At 48.6% G+C, this 23,584-nt stretch overlaps 1 protein-coding gene across 4 annotated transcripts in view; it reads right to left on the bottom strand.

The window, feature by feature from the left end:
• GCLC (glutamate-cysteine ligase catalytic subunit) overlaps window positions 1-23,584 on the bottom strand; it is a 45,095-nt gene that overhangs the window by 11,936 nt on the left and 9,575 nt on the right. For 3 of the 4 annotated variants that reach the window (XM_068994134.1, XM_068994135.1, XM_068994136.1), the window contains exons 2-6: window positions 8,005-8,117; window positions 7,000-7,182; window positions 4,582-4,695; window positions 2,898-2,956; window positions 2,662-2,795 (exon numbers count right to left, since the gene is read on the bottom strand). In XM_068994134.1, coding sequence (XP_068850235.1) covers window positions 2,662-2,795; window positions 2,898-2,956; window positions 4,582-4,695; window positions 7,000-7,182; window positions 8,005-8,117 — 603 coding nt within the window. The remainder of the gene's footprint in view (window positions 1-2,661; window positions 2,796-2,897; window positions 2,957-4,581; window positions 4,696-6,999; window positions 7,183-8,004; window positions 8,118-23,584) is intronic. The other variant, XM_068994137.1, reaches the window with a different exon arrangement.

The following is a 23,584-nucleotide window of genomic DNA, read 5'->3' as shown; positions in this document are numbered from 1 at the left end:
AAGCACGCTTTCTTCTCAGGTTTTTGATTGGTGTCTCTTAGACGGTCTAGTACACACTCCATTTACAGGCAAATTCTGGAAAAGTCAACCCTAGAAAAATGTGCTTGAGAAAACTGGCGGCTGGAATTCAATACCCAAGTTACAACAGTGACACAGCTTACAGCTTAGTTATTTTAAGTACATTTAAGAGCTAGCTTCCTTACCCCAAGAACGAGAGAGGCACAGCCAAACCAAAGAGGACATCACTGCCAATAATGATGGGAAAGGAAAAAAGTATTCTTAACACCTTAAAAAGGTATGAATATATGAATGGTTTTCGCTTCTGGTATCCTTTCAAAGTATCATATAAAGAAGAGAAGCAATTTCCCCTCAGGAAAATGAGGAGGGGGAAAAAAGAAGAAACATTGATTTTAGGAAACTAAGTACCTAAAATTTATCTAGTACCCAGTGTTGAAATCATAGAATTTTCTTGGGGTGGGGGGTAGGAAGGGAGCCTATCATAACAGGCATGAACTTATTAAATGATTCCTGAAAAGTCCCAAGTGTCAAAAATTTGAATATGGTTAAAAATACTTTTTGTTCTGTATAGTGAGTTGCTCAAAAGCCTTAAAACAATACTTTGAAATCATTTTGTCCTGCTTTCTTGTAATGGGTAGTTTCTAGAGTTCCACTTAAAAGATAACAGAGAGACTTCTGTGGAGATTGGTGGAATCTGTCTCATTTTCCACTTACTCACAGTAGCTGGGCTAAAGACTTTTAAGAGTAGTATTGAAAGTGGGGTGGCTGGACACGCCATTTAGAAAAAAAAAATGTTAAACCCATGACACAAAGCTTAAACTGGATGGGAAACTGTATCTACAAGCAATAAAAATGCCAACTACCTGCCATTAGGACACATTTGTTTGTATAAACACTGTATCAAGGGAAAGAATGATCCCTTTGGAATGGGGCGACAGTGTAGTCTTCTGCAAAACACCTTGGTTTAATAGTAAACCGATGAAAAAAGGCAACTGGCACTCCGACAGCACTGCTGCAATTTTAAAGCCGTGCGCTGTTAAGTTCTAGAGTTTAATGGCTCTCTTCAGAAATATTTGTAATTAAGATAGTTAAGTAGATATGCAGTTAGAAGTCAAAAGGTCTCCTTTGTTATGCAGTGTACCCAGCTGGAAGGAAACTCATGGCCTAGGTTTGTTTGGCAGACACGCTTTATACCACTTACATCAATAAGTCGGGGAAAGCGGGGGGAATGGGATCCTCGGCCACGGTTAAACACACTTAGCATGGATACATCTGAGTCTGACATTCAATTCTGATTATACATAGCTGGAAAAATGAACACATTCGAGATCCAAATGCAGGAAGGCGTGCCTCTGTGCAAAGCTGCCTGAGATGGTGGGACACAGTCACCAGCCATGTGTGCAGAGCAGAGCCACCCCACGTGGGGCCAGGCTTCACGGTGCTCCAACCAGCCAAGAAATTGGAACTAGAAAAAAATCTCCTTAAGTAATAACGAGGCCCTCCTTTTTATCGGAGATTTTGAAACATCTAGTTTTGAGCCACTCCTACTTCTAACATTTTATTTTTTAAAATTTGTATTTACTTAGTTTTGGCTGCACTGGGCCTTCGCTGCTGTGCGTGGGCTTTTCACGGCCACGGCTTCTTGTGTGGAACACAGGCTCGAGGCGCACAGGCTCAGCTGCCCTGAGGCATGCAGAATCTTCCCGGGCTAGGATCGAACCTGTGTCCCCCTGCACTGGCAGGCGAATTCTTAACCTGGTCTTTAACCTTAAGGTGGTCTTTTCCTGGACCACCAGGAAGGTCCCAACATGATTTTAAACAAACTAAAGATTGAAACCAGTATTGCTGTTAATAAAAACAACAAAAGAGTATGAGCCGAGTCAGACTTAGAAAGGGCCTTAATATAAACTCTTCTTTCAACTGCTGAGAAAACTGAGGCCAGAAGGGAAAGGAGTTAGCCAAGTACCCGAGAGGTGACAGCTGAAGCCTGGATGCAGGCTGGCGGGCAGCCTGAGGGGTCCCCCCACAGATCGCCTATGGGATGGGGACGCATCGCTGCCGTAGGCACCAGCAATAGATTAGACCCGGGGTGCGGGGGGAGCAGTTTAATCATGTCATTAAAAGAGAGGCTATTCTATGTCCTGTGAAACAGCCAGGGGCAAGGCAAACCGGGGCTGTTAAATATTTATTCTTTTTATACCACTATACAGCCTTACAGGAAGATAGATTGTTTAAAGTCCAAACAATCCTTCCCTTGGACCACAAACTCACTGGGGTGCATCCAGGGTTCATTTTCAGAAACAGACTTGAGCAGTGTTTACAATCTCAAAGCTAAACCATCACTAGATGGCAGCAGAAATTAGGCACAGAAAGAACTGAGACAGTGGCCCTGGAACATTCCACATTTTAAGTTCACGAGGAACTATGTCTTTGCAGTGAACTGAAGATTTTGCGAATTCTGTTCAGTGGTACCTTCCAATGAATTTACTAATATAACTTCAGTGGTTTTCAGAAAGATGTTACTAGTTACAGTAATATTTCAACCTGATGAAAATTTTTAAAACGAAACTCGCGCACCTCAAGAACAGAAGGTAATCAAGACAAGAGGAGGCGGAAGCACCTCTCTGGGTCTTTGCACGGTACCTGCAGGCAGCAGTTGCCCATCCCGAAGCCCATGGCGTCCATGTAAATGTGGTCGGGCTTAGAGGCCTTCGCGGCCTCCTCGTCCTCAGGGAAAGTCTCTATAAATGGAGCCGGGGTGTTCTTGTCCTTAAAGACTGCAGTAATAAAACCAGAGAGAAAGAGGAGAGAGCAGGGAGTGAGAGAGAGTCAGCATCAACAGCGGGGCAGGGGCTGCCCCCTCCCGCCCACGGACTCACTGGGCACGTTGATGACCACTTTCTCGCCCCTCCGATGCCGGATGTTCCTGGTGAGTGTGCTGAAACAGACAACAAACGTCCTGAGCGGGCTGCCCAAAACCCTCCTATGGAAGAAGAATTTGATAATACAGCGCTACGCGGGATGGCTCCTTCCTCAGACAAGTCCCCTAAGGAAGCCCTACAGAAAAATCACATGAGGGGGCCCGCGGGCTCCTCCTGCCTGAGGACGTCACCCTCTCTCCTGTCCAAGCCCCCTTCCCGGCTCCGGGTAACTCCCCAAACCAAGCTCAAGTGTTTAAGGTCTGCCGTGGTCTGGCCTCACGCTATGCTTCTAACATTTTCCATGTTAAGTCCAAAACCTGAGCCAAGTTGAGGTCATCACGTTCCCTGTGCCTCACGGGACCCCAGTACCTCATCACTGCCCCCATCCAACCCCCAGCTTAACACCATCTCACAGCCCACCACCTAATCCAGAAGTCCCCAGGCATGCTGTGAGCACCGAACATGTGGCCAGTCCTAAAAAAGATGTCCTCTGAGAGCAAACACACAGCAGATTTTTAAGACTTGGTTTAGAAATAAAGTAAAACTTACTAGTAATTTAAAAATACTGATTGCAAGTTGGATGTGTGTGTGTCATTAGTCACTCAATCGTGTCCAACTCTTGTGACCCCATGGACTGTAGCCCACCAGGCTCCTCTGTCCATGGGATTCTCCAGGCAAGAATGCTGGAGTGGGCTGCCATGCCTTCCTCCAGGGGACCTTCCGGACCCAGAGTCAAGCCTGAGTCTCCTGCTATACAGGCAGAGTCCTTACTGGCTGAGCCACCAGGGAAGTTGGATATAGCTATAAAGGTAATTCACTATTTTTTTTTTTTAACTTTTTTAACGTGGCTACTAAATTACTATTAAAATGACATGTGTGGCTCGCATTATGGTTTTACCAGGCAGGGCTGCTGCCCGCCTGGCATAACACCAGCGCTCTCGGGAGGCCTGCCTTTGACTCCCCCTCCCCCCCTCCTCCCCACCCCCCCACCCCCGCCATCAGAAGCACCTTCCTCTGTCGGGTGTTGCCATCTTTGGACATAATCTACCTTTTCTTATAGCTGACCATCTCCTCTTTGGCACACTCTAATCCTAATGTTGGAAACTAAGCTTCTGCGTCTTCCTCTTCCCCAAAGATTCCATGCGTAGCGGGTGTGTGGACGTGTTATAGGGAATGAACACTGAGCCGTCACAGGTCCCTAACTCTAGGTCAGGAGCCCGGGTTCAGGATGACAGGGGAGACCCAAAGGTACAAAGCCGAGATCAGACCGGTGTGGGTCCTAAAGCAGCCTGAAGCCCTGGAATCAGACCTACAGAGGAGAAGGCAGCCCGCGCCTATCACACACACAGGCACTGGACATGCCACCCTACAGTCAAGGCACACGAGCAGGGTGAGGAGACCACAGACACTGGAGGTGAAAGATTGGAGTAACGGCAAGAAAGCTTCTCCGAACAGAGACTGAAATGGCCTGGGATTGAAATGACTTTGTAGCTAATGAACAACTTTAGGATGACTCGGAAAACAGGCAGATCCAGCCTGGAAACAAGTGGCAAGGGCCGTGCAGCGCACAGGAGGGTCCCGGCGGGGGCGGGGACGACACCACCCCCAAGGCACGGGCCGGGCGCTGAGTCACGGCACTCACCTGAAGCGCGGGTGCTTGTTGATGGCTTCATCGGGAAAGAAGAGGGACTTGGAAGCTCCTCCTTCCACCGGGCTGGGTTTGAACTCAGGCAGCGTGAACCCAGGGCAGCCTAATCTACAACAAATTGAAGAACTAAAGAGATAGAATGCGTCTCCAAGGATTAAAAACTCGCAAGTGCAACACTGCCTTGTTCAGGGGGGCCCAGGTGTTCTGCCAACCCCGGGCCCCTTGCAACCAGCCCGCTGCAACCTGTCTTGCTCACCAAGCTCTTCTCTTGTGATTGCAGCCTTGGGCTAATTTATCAAAAGCCTCTATCCACCCAGGGTCTGCAGGGCACATGTCACAGCCGCCTCAGCTATTTCCCCCAGGAGCTTCTGTCTGAGGCATGCTCCTGTACCGGCTGTCAGCCCTGCACACCCTCACTTCCCGGCTGTGTGGGTGCCTTGGGAAGGGTCTCCTGTTTCCTGCCTCTGCCCAGCACCTCCCGAATCCCTCCAGATCAGGCAGGTCCCCCACAGGTGACCCCGTTCGCCTCCGGGTTTCCCCCAGAGGCTGAAATCCAACCCTATTATCTCACTAGACTTAAAAGCACTTTAATTCCAACACAGAAACAAAGCTCCGCTTTCATCCGTAAACGTAAAGCTCAAATTCCACATCATGGGCAGTGACGCCACCAGCTCTCCCAAGTTTAAGATCACTGCTGAGTGTGCTGGGGGCAGGCATGGGACTCACAGAGCAGCGCCAGCAGAGGAAGAGTGGCTGCTGGGGGGGCGGGGGTGCAGCTCCAGGGTGGGGAATTTCTGGCCTCAGAGCCAAAACTAGCTGGTGCCTTCTTTATTTTCAGCCTCACCTTTAATAAAACCGGTTGCCCGCAACCACCTTGTGAAGAACAGTGAACTTGCCCATCACATCTGGAATAGTCCCAGATGTGACGGGGTCTCGGGAGCGTTCCTGCAGCAGCCTGCGTTATCCACCCCGAGCCGGAAGCCTTAGGAGAAGCCCTCGCAGAGAGAGACAGACTGAGGGCCGGGGACTCTCCGCTGACCAGGGTCAGGCTGGAGCAGGGAGGTGAGCACCAGCGCGCTGAGCAGGAAGTGGGCGGCTGGGACTCAGACCTGCACGCGCAGCAGGGCCTTCCCTCTAGACGACCCATCCGACCATCCGACGGCGCCTCCAGGGGTGGAGACACCCTCCACCTGCCCTGCGGGGCCAGCACTGGCAGGCGAACAAGGCCACAGGGACCAAGGAACTGCACTTCCGTTTGCGTCAGCCTGAGTAATTGACGTGTCAACAGCCACGTGAGCCCGGGGCCACAGGGCCACCCTGCAGTTGCACCCGTTTAGGAGCAGAGAATCCCCGTTTACACTGAAAAAAGCCCAGCCTTCTCCCTCTTGATCCCCCAGTAAAACTTTCCTTACCACTCACCTGTGCATTTAAAGTTAGGCTTTTACAAACCAATAATTATTACTCTTGTTTTGCTTACAAATCCAAAAATACCCTCCCATCATAAAAGATAAACTAAAAAAAAATTAGATTTTTAGAATAAAACGTATTCCTCGCTCAACCTTCCTTCCTTCATAATGTGAGAAAAAGATACTTCTCTAAAACATTTGATGAGGTGCTTCAAGAAGGCCTCGATTATTTCGATGTGACCATGGAGATTTTAAAAAAGAAAATTCCCTTTGAGTGTCCTAAGACTGGTGGTGTGACTTCTGAATGCCTGTGTTCCCAGAGGACATTTATCAGGAAAAGAAAAGAAGGTATAAAAATAGTTCAGCGTGTTCCAGGCTTTGGATACCAATCCTCAAAGAGCTTCTGAACTTTGGGGAGGTAAGCATACTTTGCCACGACCTGAGAGATCTCTCGCAAAGATAACCAGATTTACGATTTGGTAGAACTGCATTCTTGCGTACAGGTCCTACATAAAACCGTGTGATATTTATGCACCTCATTCTAAGCCAAGGGCAGAATCCCACTGACTTCATATTCACTCTTGTGAACTTGTAGCCATAAGCTGATTTGACGAGAAATCCTAACTTGTTTCAGCGTGATCCGAACACGACCCGACGGCTCCCGTGTTCTTTGTGTGCGCCGCCCGTCCCAGGAGCACTGAAGCCAACCTGCTGATCTGATCTGCGGGCAACGCGTGCCCTTCCTTATACAATGCTCCTTCCCCTGGGCCTGGGGAGCGTGTGGCCCTCGGGTCCTCCCCCAGTCCCCCACCGCTGCCCCCACCGCCGGAGGCCAGCACGTGACTCGGCCTGCAGCTCTGACATTACAGATTCGGTCAGATGCTGCGTGACGAGGATAAACCATCCACAGTATGAGAGCTGCAGGGTCAAGCGTTAGGTTGTGATCTGCTCTCTGGACACCGGATGCTCTGGAGCGCCAGCTGCGCACGTTGACACAGGGACTAACCTGGGAAAGGAAGTGATGGTGCAGAGGGCCTGGTTTTCCCCCAGGAGAGATGTGGCCTCTTGGCGCCGTTTCCTCATGTTGTCCTCAACTGTGTTGAATTCAGACATGGTCCCACCATACGGCTGCCCGGGTGTCCCCTCGATCATGTAGCTCCCATATTCTGGTCTCCAAAGGGTCGGATGGCTGCAGGGGAGAAAAGGTTTCGGGTCCCTCTTACTCTTCTGCTGCAGGCTGCTCCCTTTTCAGTTTTGAAAAAGCGTCTTCCAAAAATTTAGAAACCACTGGGTATACAGAAGCCAAGAATGCTTTACGGTTCCCAGAGCCTGTTAATCTTCCATAGCTCTTTGACTGTGTAAGGGTTACAAGTGCTGGGTCCAAAATATTTATAAATAACTGAGCCGCACGCAGGGCACGCACTGTCCAAGACAAACAAGCCCGTCCACTCTGCGGGGAAGGGCGTGAGGGCTGAAGGCTCCTTCAGTTTAACGCTGGGCTCCAAACGCAAACCCAGCCTCCCAAAATTTAGTGGGCAGAAAAGTGAACATGCCCTCTTCACCTCTGTCTACTGAAATAAAGAAATATTTTTTAAAAAACATCTTTCCAGCCAAACAAAATCCATCTGCACGTTTTCTCTGGCACCATGGTTTGTGATCTTGGGAACACATTGCCAATTTTTTTTTTTTTAAATATTTAAATAGTAAACAGACTTTATGTGGCATTTACTCTTCCAAGCTCTCACTAATGTATTTAGAGTGTAAGCACCCTAAGAGGCACCCGTGATTTACAGAAGAGGAAACTGAGGCACAGAGAAGCGAAACCCCTCACCTAAGGGTGCCCAGCTATTGAGTAGAGGGAGCAGGATTTGAACCCAGGAAACTGGGAACCAGAGCCTGAGCCCTAAACTGCTGGGCTCCCTGGTCTCCTGTACGTGGGAGGAAAGATGTCACGCCGGTGGTCCTAACAGTTTCAGAAACTGGAAAACAAAGCCCCAGTCCATCAGCTTACTTTGGGTTCGTCCTTTCCCCCTTTTCTTGCAGAGTTTCAAGAAGTTCCTCTCCAGACAGGACCAGTTGGGCTTTTTTCTTTTCATGATCAAAAGACACCAACATGTACTCCACCTATTGAGAATAAAGGAGAGAAAGATGAACATTCCTCCATCCAGACTCGAGCTTGATGCGACCTTCAGGAGAGAGAGAAGCAGGGAGGTTGGGAAGGGTCACAGGGAGCTGAGGAGTCACCCTGGCTCACATGACGGTGCTTGTATGACTCGAAACCCAGAGAGAGCGGCCAACAGTGGTCTGGCAGGAGGACCAGAGCTCTCACTCACGTCTGTCTTCTCCTGTTTTACGTAGTCCCTTCTAGAAAGGTCAACACGCCCACTCTGACAAACAGTACTTCGAGAGAGAAGTTTTGAAAATAAGATTCTGTAAATTGCGGCTCCAAGAAGCAGTCGCGTTTTACAATGTATTTCCTCAGTGGGCTTACTATAAATTTATGAAAGGGGTTACCTGGGCGTACTCATCAAGGTAGATGACCCTTCCTCACTGGTAGGTTACTTAATCATCCCACTATAAGCCCTGCTAGTGGACCGTTAAATCATAATCAAACACATCGATATGGAAGTGTTAGCATCAGAGTTGTGGCAATTTCTTTTTTAAAAAGTATACGTTTCTTCATTACTTTAATTTTTTTATTAGTTATTTGGCTGCACCGGGTGTTAGTTGTGGCAGGCGGGATCTTTAGTTGGGACATGTGGGATCTAGCTCCCTGATCAGGGATCGAACCCTGGCCCCCCTGCTTGGGAGCACGGACTCTTTGCCACTGGTCTGCCAGGCAAGACGCTCGGCAATTTTGTTTTGGTTTCTCAAGAGTAAATTAAGGCTATTTCCCCACTCTGAACTGACACAGAATTTACAATTCAAGGTGCGCTAGCGCATTTATAACAATACCTGGTGGAATTCTGATAAAAATCAAGAGTGAAATACCAGAGTAAGACTTTTCTGGGCTGAGTATAAATAGAACCTGCTTTTGTTTTTCCTGAAATTGTGTGCTTTAAGTCATGAGAGCTGGGATTAATCCTGAAGGTTGTGAACCACTATTTACGGTTAAAATAAGACACACAGCATCCATATATAAGTGAAAAGATTGGAGCTGGATTGTTCGGGGAAACATGTGAGAGCACCCTTTGCGCAAGGCCCCAGACCTGTGCCACAAGGCAGCCGGCTCTCCAGAATTACCTCGTCTGGCTTATCATAAAAGAGGCAAGCAACAATGCACCTATTATCTGCCTTATCCACCTGACCTTCTGCATGTAAATCCAGATCCAGCCTTAAAAACAAACCAAAGCCCGGAAGCCCACCAGCAGGCCTGGGGCGGGGGTCGGGGGAGGTGGGGGTGGGCTGCTCCCCCTGGAGGGGGGCTCTGGCCTGAGCCTAATTCACATGGACCCGCCTCCCCAGCCTTGCAAGGTGCTTGAGTCAGACATCCCTATCAGAGACTTCCAAGAGACTGTTTGGCCCTTCAGCTAAAAAATACAAAAGGGAAAAAATGTTAGTAATCATAGGGAAACAGCTTGACAACAGGCTTAAATGAGAACAAAAAATAAACTTTTATTAGTTGCTGTATGGACTGAATGTTGGTGTCCCGAACCTCCAACCATATGTTGAAGCCCTTCACCCCAATGTGACTGCATTTCGAAGTGAGGCCTTGTGGGGGTGGGAGTGTACCTAGGTCAGGAAAGTGGGGCCTTTTGATGGGACTTGTGACCCTCAAGAAGAGATGAGGAAGATGAGTTCTCTCCCCTATGCGAGGACAAAGCGAGAAGGCGTCCAACTATAAGCCAGAAGAGGGCCCTCACCCAGAACCAAAACTATCAGCATTTTTGACTCCGGACTGTCTGACCTCCAGAACTGTGGGAAATAAATGTCTGTTGCTTAAGCCACCCAGTCTGTGTTATCTGTTACAGCAGCCTGAGCAGATCGTGACAGCTGTCTTATTGATGAGTTCAAGTCCCTACTCTTGCTTCTCTATTACGAATTTTTTAAGTTCAAAAAAAAATGAGTAAGATGGCTTGATTTACGTACATGAACCAGAAACGTGAGATCTGCACCTGTACAATCACTCAGTGTTCAAACACCAGGAAGCTGCAGGCTGCAGAATCTGGAATTGCTCCCAACGTTTACAAGTTTTCAGGTAACACCTACAGATTCAGGGCTCCTGAAAAGCTAAAACCTGATGGAACAGGAAACTTTGTTAGGTCTTGGAGGATATATGAAAATATCCTAAGTATGAGAAACAACTTTACCTTTAAACAAGCACAATGAGCAGTGGTCTGCTAGGAACCTCTGGGTCCTCATCTTACCCACCACGCACCGTAGGCACGATCACCCACTTTGCAGATGGACAAAGAGGCTGAGCGGACCGCCCCGGGCAGTGAGTGTCAGCAGCGATCTGAACCCCGGCCTGCCTGGTCTCAAGGCCCAGCACAACTTGTTGCTAGGACCACAGAGGATTTCAATCTTGGATAAGGATAGGAATAAGCTTTCTAAAAGAACTGTTGTAAGCTGTGAGGCAGGGAAAGGTTCTAATACTGGCTGCACATCTCTCAGCCTGGATTATACCTCCACTTTATGAAGTAGGCCTGATGTTCCATCATAGAAGCGGAGCTCACACAGTTCCAGGTAGAGATCTAAACTGATGGGTTGGCTTGCCTCTTTAGGCCCAGCTCAGATGGTCATTGCTCTGTGCTGCATTCTGAGCCCCACACCGTCCTTGCCCCGCCCCAGGTAGAAGGAGCCCTCCTCCTTCGATCACTGGTTCCAACACATCTGCCTTGCACCATCTGTTGGGGTGAAGTTATCTTCTTAACAAGATAACATGCTTCTTCCGGAAACAGAGATGAAGAGATACTCCCCTGCTGACTGGGTTCCCACTGGCTGTCTATTTATCAAAATGAGCAAGAACGTAGGCACGAATTTATACAACCTATATTGCAATTACTTTTGTTAGTTTCCTGGTTTTGAAATAATTGAAATCCTGTTTTCAGAATCACACTTGGCCCAGAAGTTTAAAGCTTGGGTAGGGCAATAGAACAGAAAGCTCAAACTGAGTTTGAGCTTTAAATATCAGCCAAATGGGTGACATTTAAAATGCTAACAAACCAAACCCTCCTTAATTAAAAAATAATCACCCATGATCTCATTAAGCAAGTGAAACAGAAAAACAGAATATTTACAAGAGGAAGAGAAACTTTTGGATAAAATTTACTTATCTTGGGGATAAAATCTAAGTTTAGAAGGCCTAGAATTCCCTGAACATTTTATAAACTCAAATTTAAGGCTTTCTGAATTATCCCTTACAACCGCCTCCATTTTTCTGCATTAGGGCTCAAAAGGCTTCTTTAGCCTCTCAGCTTTTTGTTAACTTATTTACCCCTTCCTCCATCCCAATATATTTATGTTTATCTCCAATTCTAGTTCATACAAGCCCTCAAATAAACAACTCATTCTTTAGGCGCCAATCTAGAATGGTAAGGGAGTTTGGTTCAGTTACAAAAAGTGACACGTTAGAAGAATGCGTTCCCAATATAAAATACCTAAAGCCACAGGGAATTATTTCTGAATTTTTTCCCCCATCCTAAACTTCCTATTTACATACAAAGGATGAGAGGAAAAGACAAAAGCAAAGGGAAAACAAAACAGGATATCGAGGCCCTTCTGCACACAACGTGATTCTAAGGACTGGCCTCTGCCTGCTAACTTCAAATACCATCTATGCTGGCGTGGTGCGGTGCCTCTCTACGTGCTCGGCACACAACGCGGCTCTAAAGGCAGACACCCCAGGAGCATTATAAATGGGAACGGAGGGACTAATTCAAGTCTGCACGATTAGCATATCATTTGCAAGCAGCAAAAACAGCCATCTGTTCTCCAAACAGATTACAACTCCCTGCAAATAATTTAAGGCACTACTACTTGGTGCCCATCAGCCGTCTCTTTAAATGCAAGGAGAACAGGCCCAACGGAAATGCCCAATTAGTTTTTGAGACACTCTACTTAAAATGTGCACTACTTTTTCTACAAATAAAGTTAAAATCCTTTAACTTTCTATTGCTCAAAGACTAAAGGTTATCCCACTAGGATAAAAGTCACTAATATTTCTGAGCTGCTGAATCAAAGACAAAGGCACATTCAAAAGACTATTACGTGGTTTACTAATGATAGAGGGTTGCTAGGAAGGGCCTGGGCACGGTAGCCTTCCAGCCATCCAACGCAGGTCTGCACAAGCAGGAGGGGCTGTGTGTTCACCCGAAATTAGGCCAATAAAAGTAAAGAACTTTAATGGAGGGTGATGTAAGTCAATGCTGAACACAGACAGTGAGACACTTGTGGCATTAAAGCTCAAGTTAACAGTACTGTTCACGTAATATTAAAATGCTGACATTTTTAGAATTCAAGTCATTAAATAGCACTAATTACTTTAAAATTTAAATGTTCTTCCTTTTTTTTTTAAAAGGCATTTTGATACTCTACCATGAAGGTAAGGGTTTCAGAAAGCTCAGAATTTGAGGAAAGCCTAGACATTTTATAAAATATTAAGTTTTAAATTTCTGCTTCCCAGAGATGAAAACAGTGCTTGATTCGGAATCTAGATCTATTAAGACTCAGAATCAGCCATAGGCAATTCCCTATTTAGGGAGACAGTACTTTGAGAAAGTCCCTCTGTCAATTTCTGTGTACATTAGAAAAAAGGGATGTTCAAATCTCTTTGAAACAAAGTTATACGAAGGTCCCTGGGCCACCTCTCTAAGTATCTAGCCGATCATGTGTATCTGACCTCTCAAGAGAGGGGAACCTATCACCACATCCTTGGGGACAATGAGGTCCTAAGTGCTTCCCAGGCACTGGGAGAAGGACTCCACCGCTATACACCTGTGCCCAGGAGGTCAGGCCGAGGAGGGCAGGGTGGGGGCACTTAGCCCTGGAGGAGTGGGCTGCAGCCACATTACTGACATTCACAATTCAGGATTTAGGGCCAGCTCCTCCCGTTCACCTGCCCAGGCTGGGAGTACTCTTGATTCCTACTGGAACCACTTGTTGTTTCTAAGAAACCTGGTTTTCTCCTTACACTGATCTCCTGAACAAGCCCGAAGCCATCCTGCGATCAGGCTCTAAGTGGCTGATGACCCACGAGCGCCGAAACGCAGCGTCCTGCAGCCCCCCCTCCAAGTCCTTTGACTCAGGTCCTATCTTCTGCAAGTGCTGGGAGCAATGCAGGTGCAGAGCCAGGCGGACGACTCCTGCTCTCAAGCTCACGCAGGGCCTGGAATGACAGTCAATAACCCAAGCGAGCCAAACGGTTTGGGCGGCAGCTCAGGATGACCATCAGAGCTGGGCCTGTTTTAACAGGAGGGTCTGGTTCCACCTGGGGGATCAGAAAGCTTCCTGGGGCAAGGGGTTGGCCAGGCAAAGGAGGGGGGTCCTCATAAATACAGCCCTCCAGCTAACAACTACCCTGACTGCAGTGTAATCACCTGGCTGGCTGCCCAGAGATACAGATAAACTGAGCCCGCACCCCCAGGGGACCATGTCACATAGCCCCGCCTCGAGATCATAAACTGCTTTAAAGTGAGAGGCCCTGTCCTCTGCCCGGAAGACGGTGCCCTCACACAGCAAATATTAATGACCAATGTCTTTGAGCACTTTCGACCATCCAGCTGGATGGCACCCATTTCCATACTGAGCGTGACACCCAAGCCTGGAACACCCAAGGATGTGCCCGCCACAGCGATGCTACTTGGTTTCAGAATTACCTGCAATGAAACAGCGAAGACCTGCGCGGCAAGATCTGAACAGCTGCGCTTGAAACAGTGGATGGACTTGAGCTGACCGCCGCAAGTCCAGCAACCACCTGTACATGGTGATATTTTAGACTGTAACTGTAGAGACGTTCTTTTAAAAACTGCCCTGTTTTTCCCAAAAGGAAACGTTTTAGTAGCTCACTCTCAGAGAAGGCAATGGCACCCTACTCCAGTACTCTTGCCTGGAAAATCCCATGGACGGAGGAGCCTGGTGGGCTGCAGTCCATGGGGTAGCAAAGAGTCGGACACACTGAGCGACTTCACTTCCACTTTTCACTTTCATGCACTGGAGAAGGAAATGGCAACCCACTCCAGTGTTCTTGCCTGGAGAATCCCAGGGACGGGGGAGCCTAGTGGGCTGCCGTCTATGGGGTCGCACAGAGTCGGACGCGACTGAAGCGATTTAGCAGCAGCAGCAGCAGCTCACTCTAAAGTTACATCAGGGAACTATACTCAGTATTTTGTGATAACCTCTAAGGGAAAAGAATCTGAAAAAAAAAAAAAATACATACAGGTATGTATGTGTATATATATGTGTACATATAACTGAACCACTCTGGTGTACACCCAAAACACAACATTGTAAATCAACTATACTTCAATAGGAAAAAACAAAAAAGAAACACACGGGCCAAAAACAAATAATTTTACAGCAAACTCTTAGAATATCTGTTATATTTTGACTTCTCCCCTACTATGAAATGCCGTTTCATACCACAGGATGACACAGGGTGCTCGTCAGGGAAGTTTACACAAAATAAAGTGACCTTGGCCTGGTCTTCCGCTGGCGTGTCCTAGACCTGGACTTCAGCTAACAAAGCAAGAGGTTCTTTATTTATAATACATTAATCTCAAAGATAACACTGCGTAAAATGACGAATTTCTTATATGATTAAGTAAAGTGACTTCCTTGAATCACTACCAAAACAAATTCTTCCCAGGCCAAGATTAAGATAAGAGGCCTTGGTGAAAAACTTTTAAGATTCAGAAGAGAGCAGGGAAAACTGATGGATCTCAGAAAGGGGACAATGAGACCTTCCAGTAAATGGGGGGGGGGGGGGGGGGGGGAAATCCTCTCCTTTATTGGAGACACTAGGCAGGTGTGACTTCCTGGATTTAAAATTAAATAAAAGTTTCAGTTCCCAAGTTCCTAACTGGGAATTGCAAACAATTCGATTACTGCAGCAAGTGGTACTGCACAGCGCTGGGAGAACTCTCCTCCTGGAATTGTATCTGGACACACTTACTGAGGCACTGCTGCTGGTTCAGAGGGAATCCTGCATGCAGACTGGCTCTTTCTCGTCCTACAAATGCTGTGAGACCTCTACCTTCTGGGCCTCTGAACTGACACTGGCCGATTTTTTTTTTAACCATGCCACTACATGTCAGGCATATGGTTTTAATTTTCTGATGTTTGGATGGCATCACTGATTCAATGGACGTGAGTTTGAGCAACCTCTGGGAGATGGTGAAGGACAGGGAAGCCTGGCATGCTGCAAGTCCATGGGGCTGCAAAGAGTCAGACATGACTGAGCGACTGAACAAGAAATAAAGGCCAGACTAAAGTACTCCTACCTTATTTCTGAATCAAACTAGCAGAACCCAACTGGCCTGCTCTTACAAATTAAACTCAGAAAAGACAGCAGATTATGTGAAGTTATCAAAGGAGATGTTTGCTGTGGCCATCAACAGGGGTACTCTGCAACTCAGAAACCTACGTCAGAAGACACTTCCTCCTAAAGAAACAATATTGTAAATATAAATAGTTCTTGTGTGCTGGACTTCGTCGCTCAGTTGTGTCCGACTCCCTCACGAACAGCAGCCCGCCAGGCTCCTCTGTCTATGGGAGTCTCCAGGCAAGAATACTAGAGTGGGTTGCCATGCCCTCCTTCAGGGGACTGTCCCAACCCAGGGATCAAACCCAGGTCTCCTGCGTCGCAGGCAGAATGTTTATGGTCTGAGCCACTGGGAAGCACACAGTAGTTCTTATTTATCTCAAAACATCTGCAGGTTAGAACCTTCCAGATTCTGAGGATAAGTAAGGTCCTTGGCTCTTTCCTGAGAACAGGGTCCTGGTCACCAAGTGGCTGACAAGAGAGGGTGCCGTGGACCAACGGCTCTGCAGTGCACAGCTGGGGAGAGGGCAGGGAGGGAAAACAGATGAATCTCTTAAAGGGGATGATACCTTGCAGTCAAGGGGGAAAAAAAAACACTATCCTCTCCCTTACTGGAGACAGTAGGCACATGTGACTTCTTGGATTTAAGGAGTGAGGGCCCCTGGAGGACTCCCATGAGGTGCAGGAGAACCCTGAGCTTCAGGAGGGTGGGCTCTGGGCTCCAGGCGAGAGAGGGACAAAGCAAGCTTGGCCCCTGTGAGTGTGCTTAGCAAAGAACTTGGCCCCAGTTCAGGGACCACTGTGGAGATAGGAGAAATTCAGGGGTTTCATTCTCAGGAACTGGTGGTAGGTCAACCCACCCGACAAAGGAAGGGGTGACGCTCTCTAAGGAGACTGAGAGCTGGTGCTGAAACAGGATGTCCAGCTCCCAAGCCACTGCTACGTTCAGAGGGCCCCCCAAGCCCCCAGGATTCCACAGCCCAGTCGAATGTCCTTCCATCTCAGGGAGGGTCTCTCATAACCGCGTCTCACAGAGGCCCTGGACGCTGCGGCAGACCCCACCAGCAGCTCTGACCTGCTGAAGACGGGGTCTGGGGGATGGAGATGTGCCAACCCAAGCCCCTTCCCACCAAGCCTGGAATTCACGGGGAAAGGCTACAATCTCAGATACATCAGAGCTCCTGACTTGGGGCGCTGATGCTGGCCTGCAGCCTGGGTCCAAGGTCCGCTCCTTGGCATAACTATCAGGTGAGGTTAGCCTGATCCCCAGAGAGGCTCATCTGTGTCTGCGCTTTTCCCAGGGCTGGGCTGCCAGCAGAAGATTAGCTGAGAAGGCAGCAGTCACATCACTAAACCTGTTAACATCTGCCCTGCGGACAGAGAAAGTGACTGCACATTCTCCATATTTCAGACCTGAAAGCACACTGGCCTTGCACAGTGGCTCGAGACCTTCATCACAGCAGCCCACTCCCCCATCACCACCGCCCCCCCCACACACACACACACACACTCCTTTCCCTTCTACCTCCAGCCTCCTCTCGGCTTGGAGCCTCATTTAAACCTAAGTTACTTTGCCAACAAAGGTCCGTCTAGTCAAGGCTATGGTTTTTCCTGTGGTTATGTATGGATGTGAGAGTTGGACTGTGAAGAAAGCTGAGCGCCAAAGAATTGATGCTTTTGAACTGTGGTATTGGACAGACTCTTGAGAGTCCCTTGGACTGCAAGGAGATCCAACCAGTCCATCCTAAAGGAGATCAGTCCTGGGTGTTCTCTGGAAGGAATGATGCTGAAGCTGAAACTCCAGTACTTTGGCCACCTCATGCGAAGAGCTGACTCATTGGAAAAGACTCTGATGCTGGGAGGGATTGGGGGCAGGAGGAGAAGGGGACAACAGAGGATGAGAGGGCTGGATGGCATCACCGACTCGATGGACATGAGTTTGAGTGAACTCCGGAAGATGGTGATGAACAGGGAGGCCTGGCGTGCTGCGATTCATGGGGTCACAGAGAGACTGAGCGACTGAACTGAAGGGCTGTATATTTTTTTCTTGTATAAAAAGAGGATAACGCCTACCTCAGGGGGTCACTAGTGATTACAAAGAATCACGCCTGTCAAGTGCCTAAAGCGGAAGCGAGTCCACCTATCCTCCGGTGTTACTGGGGATTACCTTCTAAGGTCTCACCGCAGGGGCACACATATTGAGGCAGAATGGTGTCTTGCAAGTGTTCTTAGCGGGGCATGATGGCCTGTAATCAACATTACCCAAAAGACTTGAGATAGAGCAGAATATCATGAATATTTCACCCTAACGCTGCTTCTCATGGCATTTATTTCCGGTACTCGGGGTCTCAGTAAAAGGAAAGCCTTCTGGCACAACACCCATTAGCACTGCGAAAGCAGGCACGGATCAAGTCACTCCCCTCCCGACCACTGCCAAGGTCTGAAACTCAGAGGAAGGCAGCGCCCATGCCATGCGGCCGCCCGGCTGCTCCAGCCCAGCCCCTCCTCTCCAGTCCTGCCCCCAGGCCGCACCAAGGTGACCGCGGGCCTTGATGCTTCTCTGGGCCTGCATGGCACCTCTGCTATCTGCTTGGCAAGCTCTGGCCACAGGCCTTCGGGAAGCTGGCTCTGGAGGGGCTCTGGCCAAGCGCCCACTCTTCAGAGGACCCCTGGCTGACTCCCAACACCAGGACCCCTCTTGGCCCCACGTCCAAGGGCTCCACCCACACTTGGGCCTGGTGAAGTTGTGGAAGGTGGTTACCCTAGCCAGAGCAGTCTCAATTTCTCCTCTCTCCTCACAAATATTGTAATCATGGACATTAGGGACATGTTTTAATCTCTGGAAAATATGGAAAAGAACCACTGTGTCCCTTCCAACTCTTAACTACTGTTTCTGTAGTCACACTCTTCCAGAAATTCTCACAGTATAGGACCATCTCTTTTTCGTTCCCTCTCAAATGCAAGACATTGCATACTCTGTATTGCCAGGAAGGGAGTTTCTTTTCAAATCCATTGTCTTGCTACCCAAGGCTCACCCCTTCTAGCACATGATCTCTTAAACTGTATGCATACATCAGTGGATTACGTCCTCTGGCGCTACAACAGGAAGACACTAAACACACTTCCATTTACGAAGGCTTCAGACTCCGGGCAGCTTCATTTCTGTAAGGAGAGTTGTAACAGAGCAAGGCCCTGGGAGGCAGCCACCAGCTACCGCGCCTGGATCTGCTTCTCCAGGCTCCTCCTGGCACTGGCTTCTCACTATGTGGTTCACCCTGAGCAGAGGAAAGAGATGACCGGCGTGCAGGAACAGCGTATGAAGTGGGTGATCTCTGGCTGAGGGCTTGGGACAGGCTTCCAGGAATAGTGTATGCCCTCTGCGCTACATGCTTGCTTCCTAGCTGCGGCTGTTTGCGTTCTGAGGCCAGCAATTCCTGACCCCTGGGTCCCTCTCACCCAGCCAGAGCGGCCCTGGGCCGAGGCAGCACCGCAGGCCGGGCTGCTGTGCCTTCCAAGCGCCCAACTTGTGTAAACACGTGAACACTTGAGCGGGAAATGAGGGGAGTGCTCCCAAATAACCTCTCTAGGTTGCTCTGAGGCTTCCAGGGCTCAGCATATTCTTTCAAACAAAAAAACCTTTTTTAAATTAAAAAAAATGTAAACGTTCGCAGAGGCTCTGGCCTCTGGGTTTGTTTTAAAACCCTGCTTCTTCAGCACACAGTTCAGAAAGAGGTTAACTGAATCCACAGGACTGAAAAACAGGCCTGGGGCATGGGAGACAGGACAGTGGGTTTGTGTGAAAATCTACGTTAATTACGAACATCTGGTTTGGGGGTTCTTTTGTAATTTTGTTGTGGAAATAAGTTCAATTACTAAATCCTGACCATAGCAGACACAAACATCTAAAAACACTGAGAGCTCTCCAAACAGAGTGGAGCCGTGGCCGTAGGAACTCTCCAAAAATACACCGACACAGGTAACCAAGCTTTCTGGATGCAGAAGATGTGTTCTTTTGGCTGGATGTCTAACGCTTATGATTCCTTAATTTCTCAAACAAGATCTGAGAAACTCAGCCTTTAAGAGGTGGCGATTCAGGGTCATCGTTCTGAACTACTCAATCCTTTATGATCAGTTTCAGTATACAGTCCCCTTGGCTACTAAGTTCAGTGACCAAAATGTGTATGCTTTCCGAGCTCAATTCTGTTTCTCTCTGAGACTCATAATCAAGATTTCAAGGACCCTACAAGCTGTGAAAACACGCATGGGCTTTGTGCCATTTATCTTGGCAGGAAACCAATTCTTGCTCTTTTCCCAAGTTCTTAATATGTTCGGGATTGGTCTCTGCCAAAGCCTCTGGTCCCTGCCTAACCGGCCAATTTGGGCTCACTTCCGTTCCCGTTCCTATAATCCCTTGAAAGCCTGCCGCCCTCCCTGCCCCCAGGGTGACCCACCGCCACTGAGGTCCTTCTTGGGGTCCCACACATGCCTGGGTCCCTCGTGGGGGTCAGCGGGGTTCAGGGGCGCTGGCCAGCCTTCCTCTCTGGGTCAGGCACCTCGCCCTCAGTTTTAGCCCTGTCTGCATGCCTGCGGCCACCCCACCACAAACACAGCCTGCCCAGACGTTGCTCCGGCTTCCTCTGCCCAGTATCTCTGCTGCACTAGCACGGGGATCCTTCACCTGGAGGGTCCCAACCCAGAAGGCCCAAGCAGTTTCGCAGGAACCAGCCCCCTGGCCCCCACTCCAGGCAACACTCTCTCCCCTTCCCCAGCGACGAGGAGTCCTCTGCAGGAGCTCCTAGCCTCCAGTTACCTTCCCAGGCAATTTTCCCACCCCCTCCGAAGGGACCTGGGCTTCCCTGGTGGCTCAGCTGGTAAAGAATCCGCCTGCAGTGCGGGAGACCTGGGTTCAATCCCTGGGTTGGGAAGATCCCTGGAGAAGGGAATGGCTACCCACTCCAGTGTTCTGGCCTGGAGAATTCCATGGACTATATAGTCCATGGGGTCACAAAGAGTTGAACAGGACTGAGCGACTTTCAGTTCACTTCTGAAGGGACCCAGGATTCCGTACCACCATTCCTAGACTAATACTCCTATCGTCAGACCCTGGCGCAATGCACGGCCCATCACAGAGGCCCTTCTACAGCCTCGGCCTCTACCCTCGCCCCATGCCCTGCTCTGGTCCCACGCCATGGCAGAGACCCTCAGTTTCAGGAACTTCACAGTTGCACGTCTGGACACGCCCCTCCCTGGCGCCCTTGCCACCTCCATCCGAGATCCTCCCAGAAGTCCCCCATCCCGCCCCCATCTCTAAGGCTCCCAGGATTTGCAGGTAGAGAGCAAACTTCTCCCTCCTCCCTGTGCCCCCACCGCCCCCCCGCCGGCACGCCACTGGCGCTCTTCCAGGGCAGAGAACGCCTCCCTTTCCTCAGTTTCTCTCTTCAAGCCCATGACCAACCATGGGAAGTCCGTAATAAACAGCAGTCAGTTGACAAATACATAAAAGTCGTCCATCACAGAAATAAAGTCATTAGTGTTTTGCCACACGTTAAGGGAGGCTGAAGTCTTAGCTTTTCTGAAAGAAACATTCTGCAATATCATCTTGCCTTTTTAAATAGAACCATTGTGAGGCTCAGAGGTTTATGTAGGAAATTAAAACTTTCTAGAAACCTAATATCAATGGGTTTGTAATTAGACTACTTTTTCCAGGAGCCAGTAAAATATGTTCTCTTTGAAAAATGGTAAAACCCAAAAAGGTAACAGGAATAGGAAATGAAATGGATTCTACCATCTCTTGCACACATTTCCTGATTGTCGTAAGTTATGCGGAGTTGTTTTCTGAAACAAATAGCTGAAAAGATACAGCTGAAATTGTAGGGCTTCCTGGTGGCTCAGTGGTAAAGAATCTGCCCGCCAATGCAGGGGACACGCGTTAGATCCCTGGGCTGGGGAGACGCCACAGAGCAACTAAGCCTGCACCACAACTACTGAGCCTGCGCTCTGGAACCCAGGAGCCGCAACGACCGGGCCCACGTGCGGCAGTTACTCAAGCCCTTGTGCCCTGGAGTTCATGCTCTGCGACAAGAGAAGCCTCCGCAGTGAGAAGCCCGTGCACCCCAACTAGAGGAGCCCAGCTGCCTGAGGCCTTGCTCCAGTTTTGGAGAGCAGGGACTCCTTAAGAGCTGTGGTGCACAGGCCATTGCGGGGGCTCCTCTTGCTGCGGAGCACAGGCTCCCTGGCCCGCCAGCTTCAGCAACTGTGGCGCGTGCTCCGGAGCATAGGCTTAGGAGTTGTAGCTCACGGGCTTAGCTGCTCCGAGGCATGCGGGGTGGTCCCAGACCAAGGAACGAACTCGTGTCTCCTGCACTGGCAGGCGGATTCTTTACCACTGAGCCACCAGGGAAGCCCAATAAATTATTAAAAAAAAAAAAAATTGTAGGGGCTTCCCTGGAGGCCCAGTGGTTAAGACCCCTGCTTCCAATGTGGGGACACAGGTTCAATCCCTGGTCAGGGAACTAAGAACCCACAAAGCATGCAGTGAGATCAAAAAGGTTTTTTTTTAAATTGTACGTGCTGTGCTCAGTTGCTTTAGCCATGTCCGACTCTTTGTGACCTTATGGACCATAGCCTGCCAGGCTCCTCTGTCCATGGAATTTTCCAAGCAAGGATACTAAAGTGGGTTGCCATGCCCTCCTCCTTTAAATTGTATCTATATACACGCAGGTCAGGAAGCAACAGTTAGAAATGGACATGGAACAACAGACTGGTTCCAAATAGGAAAAGGAGTATGTCAAGGCTGTATATTGTCACCCTGTTTATTTAACTTATATGCAGAGTACATCATGAGAAACGTTGGGCTGGAAGAAGCACAAGCTGGAATCAAGATTGCCGGGAGAAATATCAATAACCTCAGATATGCAGATGACACCACCCTTATGCCAGAAAGTGAAGAGGAACTCAAAAGCCTCTTGATGAAAGTGAAAGAGGAGAGTGAAAAAGTTGGTTTAAAGCTCGACATTCAGAAAACGAAGATCATGGCATCTGGTCCCATCACTTCATGGGAAATAGATGGGGAAACAGTGGAAATAGTGTCAGACTTTATTTTGGGGGAGGCTCCAAAATCACTGCAGATGGTGATTACAGCCATGAAATTAAAACACGCTTATTCCTTGGAAGAAAAGTTATGACCAACCTAGACAGCATATTAAAAAGCAGAGATATTACTTTGCCAACAAAGGTCCATCTAGTCAAGGCTATGGTTTTTCCAGTGGTCATATATGGATGGGAGACTTGGACTGTGAAGAAGGCTGAGCGCTGAAGAATTGATGCTTTTGAACTGTGGTGTTGGAGAAGACTCTTGAGAGTCCCTTGGACTGCAAGGAGATCCAACCAGTCCATCCTAAAGGAGATCAGCCCTGGGTGTTCATTGGAAGGACTGATGCTGAGGCTGAAACTCCAATACTTTGGCCACCTCATGTGAAGAGTTGACTCACTGGAAAAGACTCTGATGCTGGGAGGGATTGGGGGCAGGAGGAGAAGGGGATGACAGAGGATGAAATGGCTGGATGGCATCACCGACTCAATGCACATGAGTTTGAGTGAACTCCGGGAGCTGGTGATGGACAGGGAGGCCTGGCGAGCTGCAATTCATGGGGTTGCAAAGAGTCGGACACGACTGAGCGACCGAACTGAACTGACACACAGATATATATACACAAGTAAGCACACAATTCAAAACCAAATGACAGAATTTTTTGATTAGTCTTACAGATGAGGAAATTGTGGTCCAGAAGTTCTGTACCGAAGATCACACAACTGTTTGGAAGAAGACCTGAGCTGTGCTCCCACCTTCAAGTAAGCCCATTTTTACACATGTATGCAAACTTCAAAATAATTGTGTTTTAACCAAAGACAAACAGTGATACAAAGTAATGAACATTACAGCATAAAGGCAAAGAAAATCCTGACTTTAAACATTTGGCTAAATCTAGGTTGCTGGAGATGTAAGCACGAGGGCTAGCTTTTGGACAAAGTTTATAGACAAAGGAGAGGAAAGCTGAAGGAAAAACAAAAAAGGTGCGGCAAAGACTTCCACCTCTGATCAAGATGGAGT

Source organism: Capricornis sumatraensis, chromosome 22 (genome assembly GCF_032405125.1).
Source record: "Capricornis sumatraensis isolate serow.1 chromosome 22, serow.2, whole genome shotgun sequence".
Lineage (NCBI taxonomy): Eukaryota > Metazoa > Chordata > Mammalia > Artiodactyla > Bovidae > Capricornis > Capricornis sumatraensis.
The sequence above is the reverse complement of the archived record's forward strand: the minus strand, read 5'-3'. Positions and strand labels throughout refer to the sequence as shown.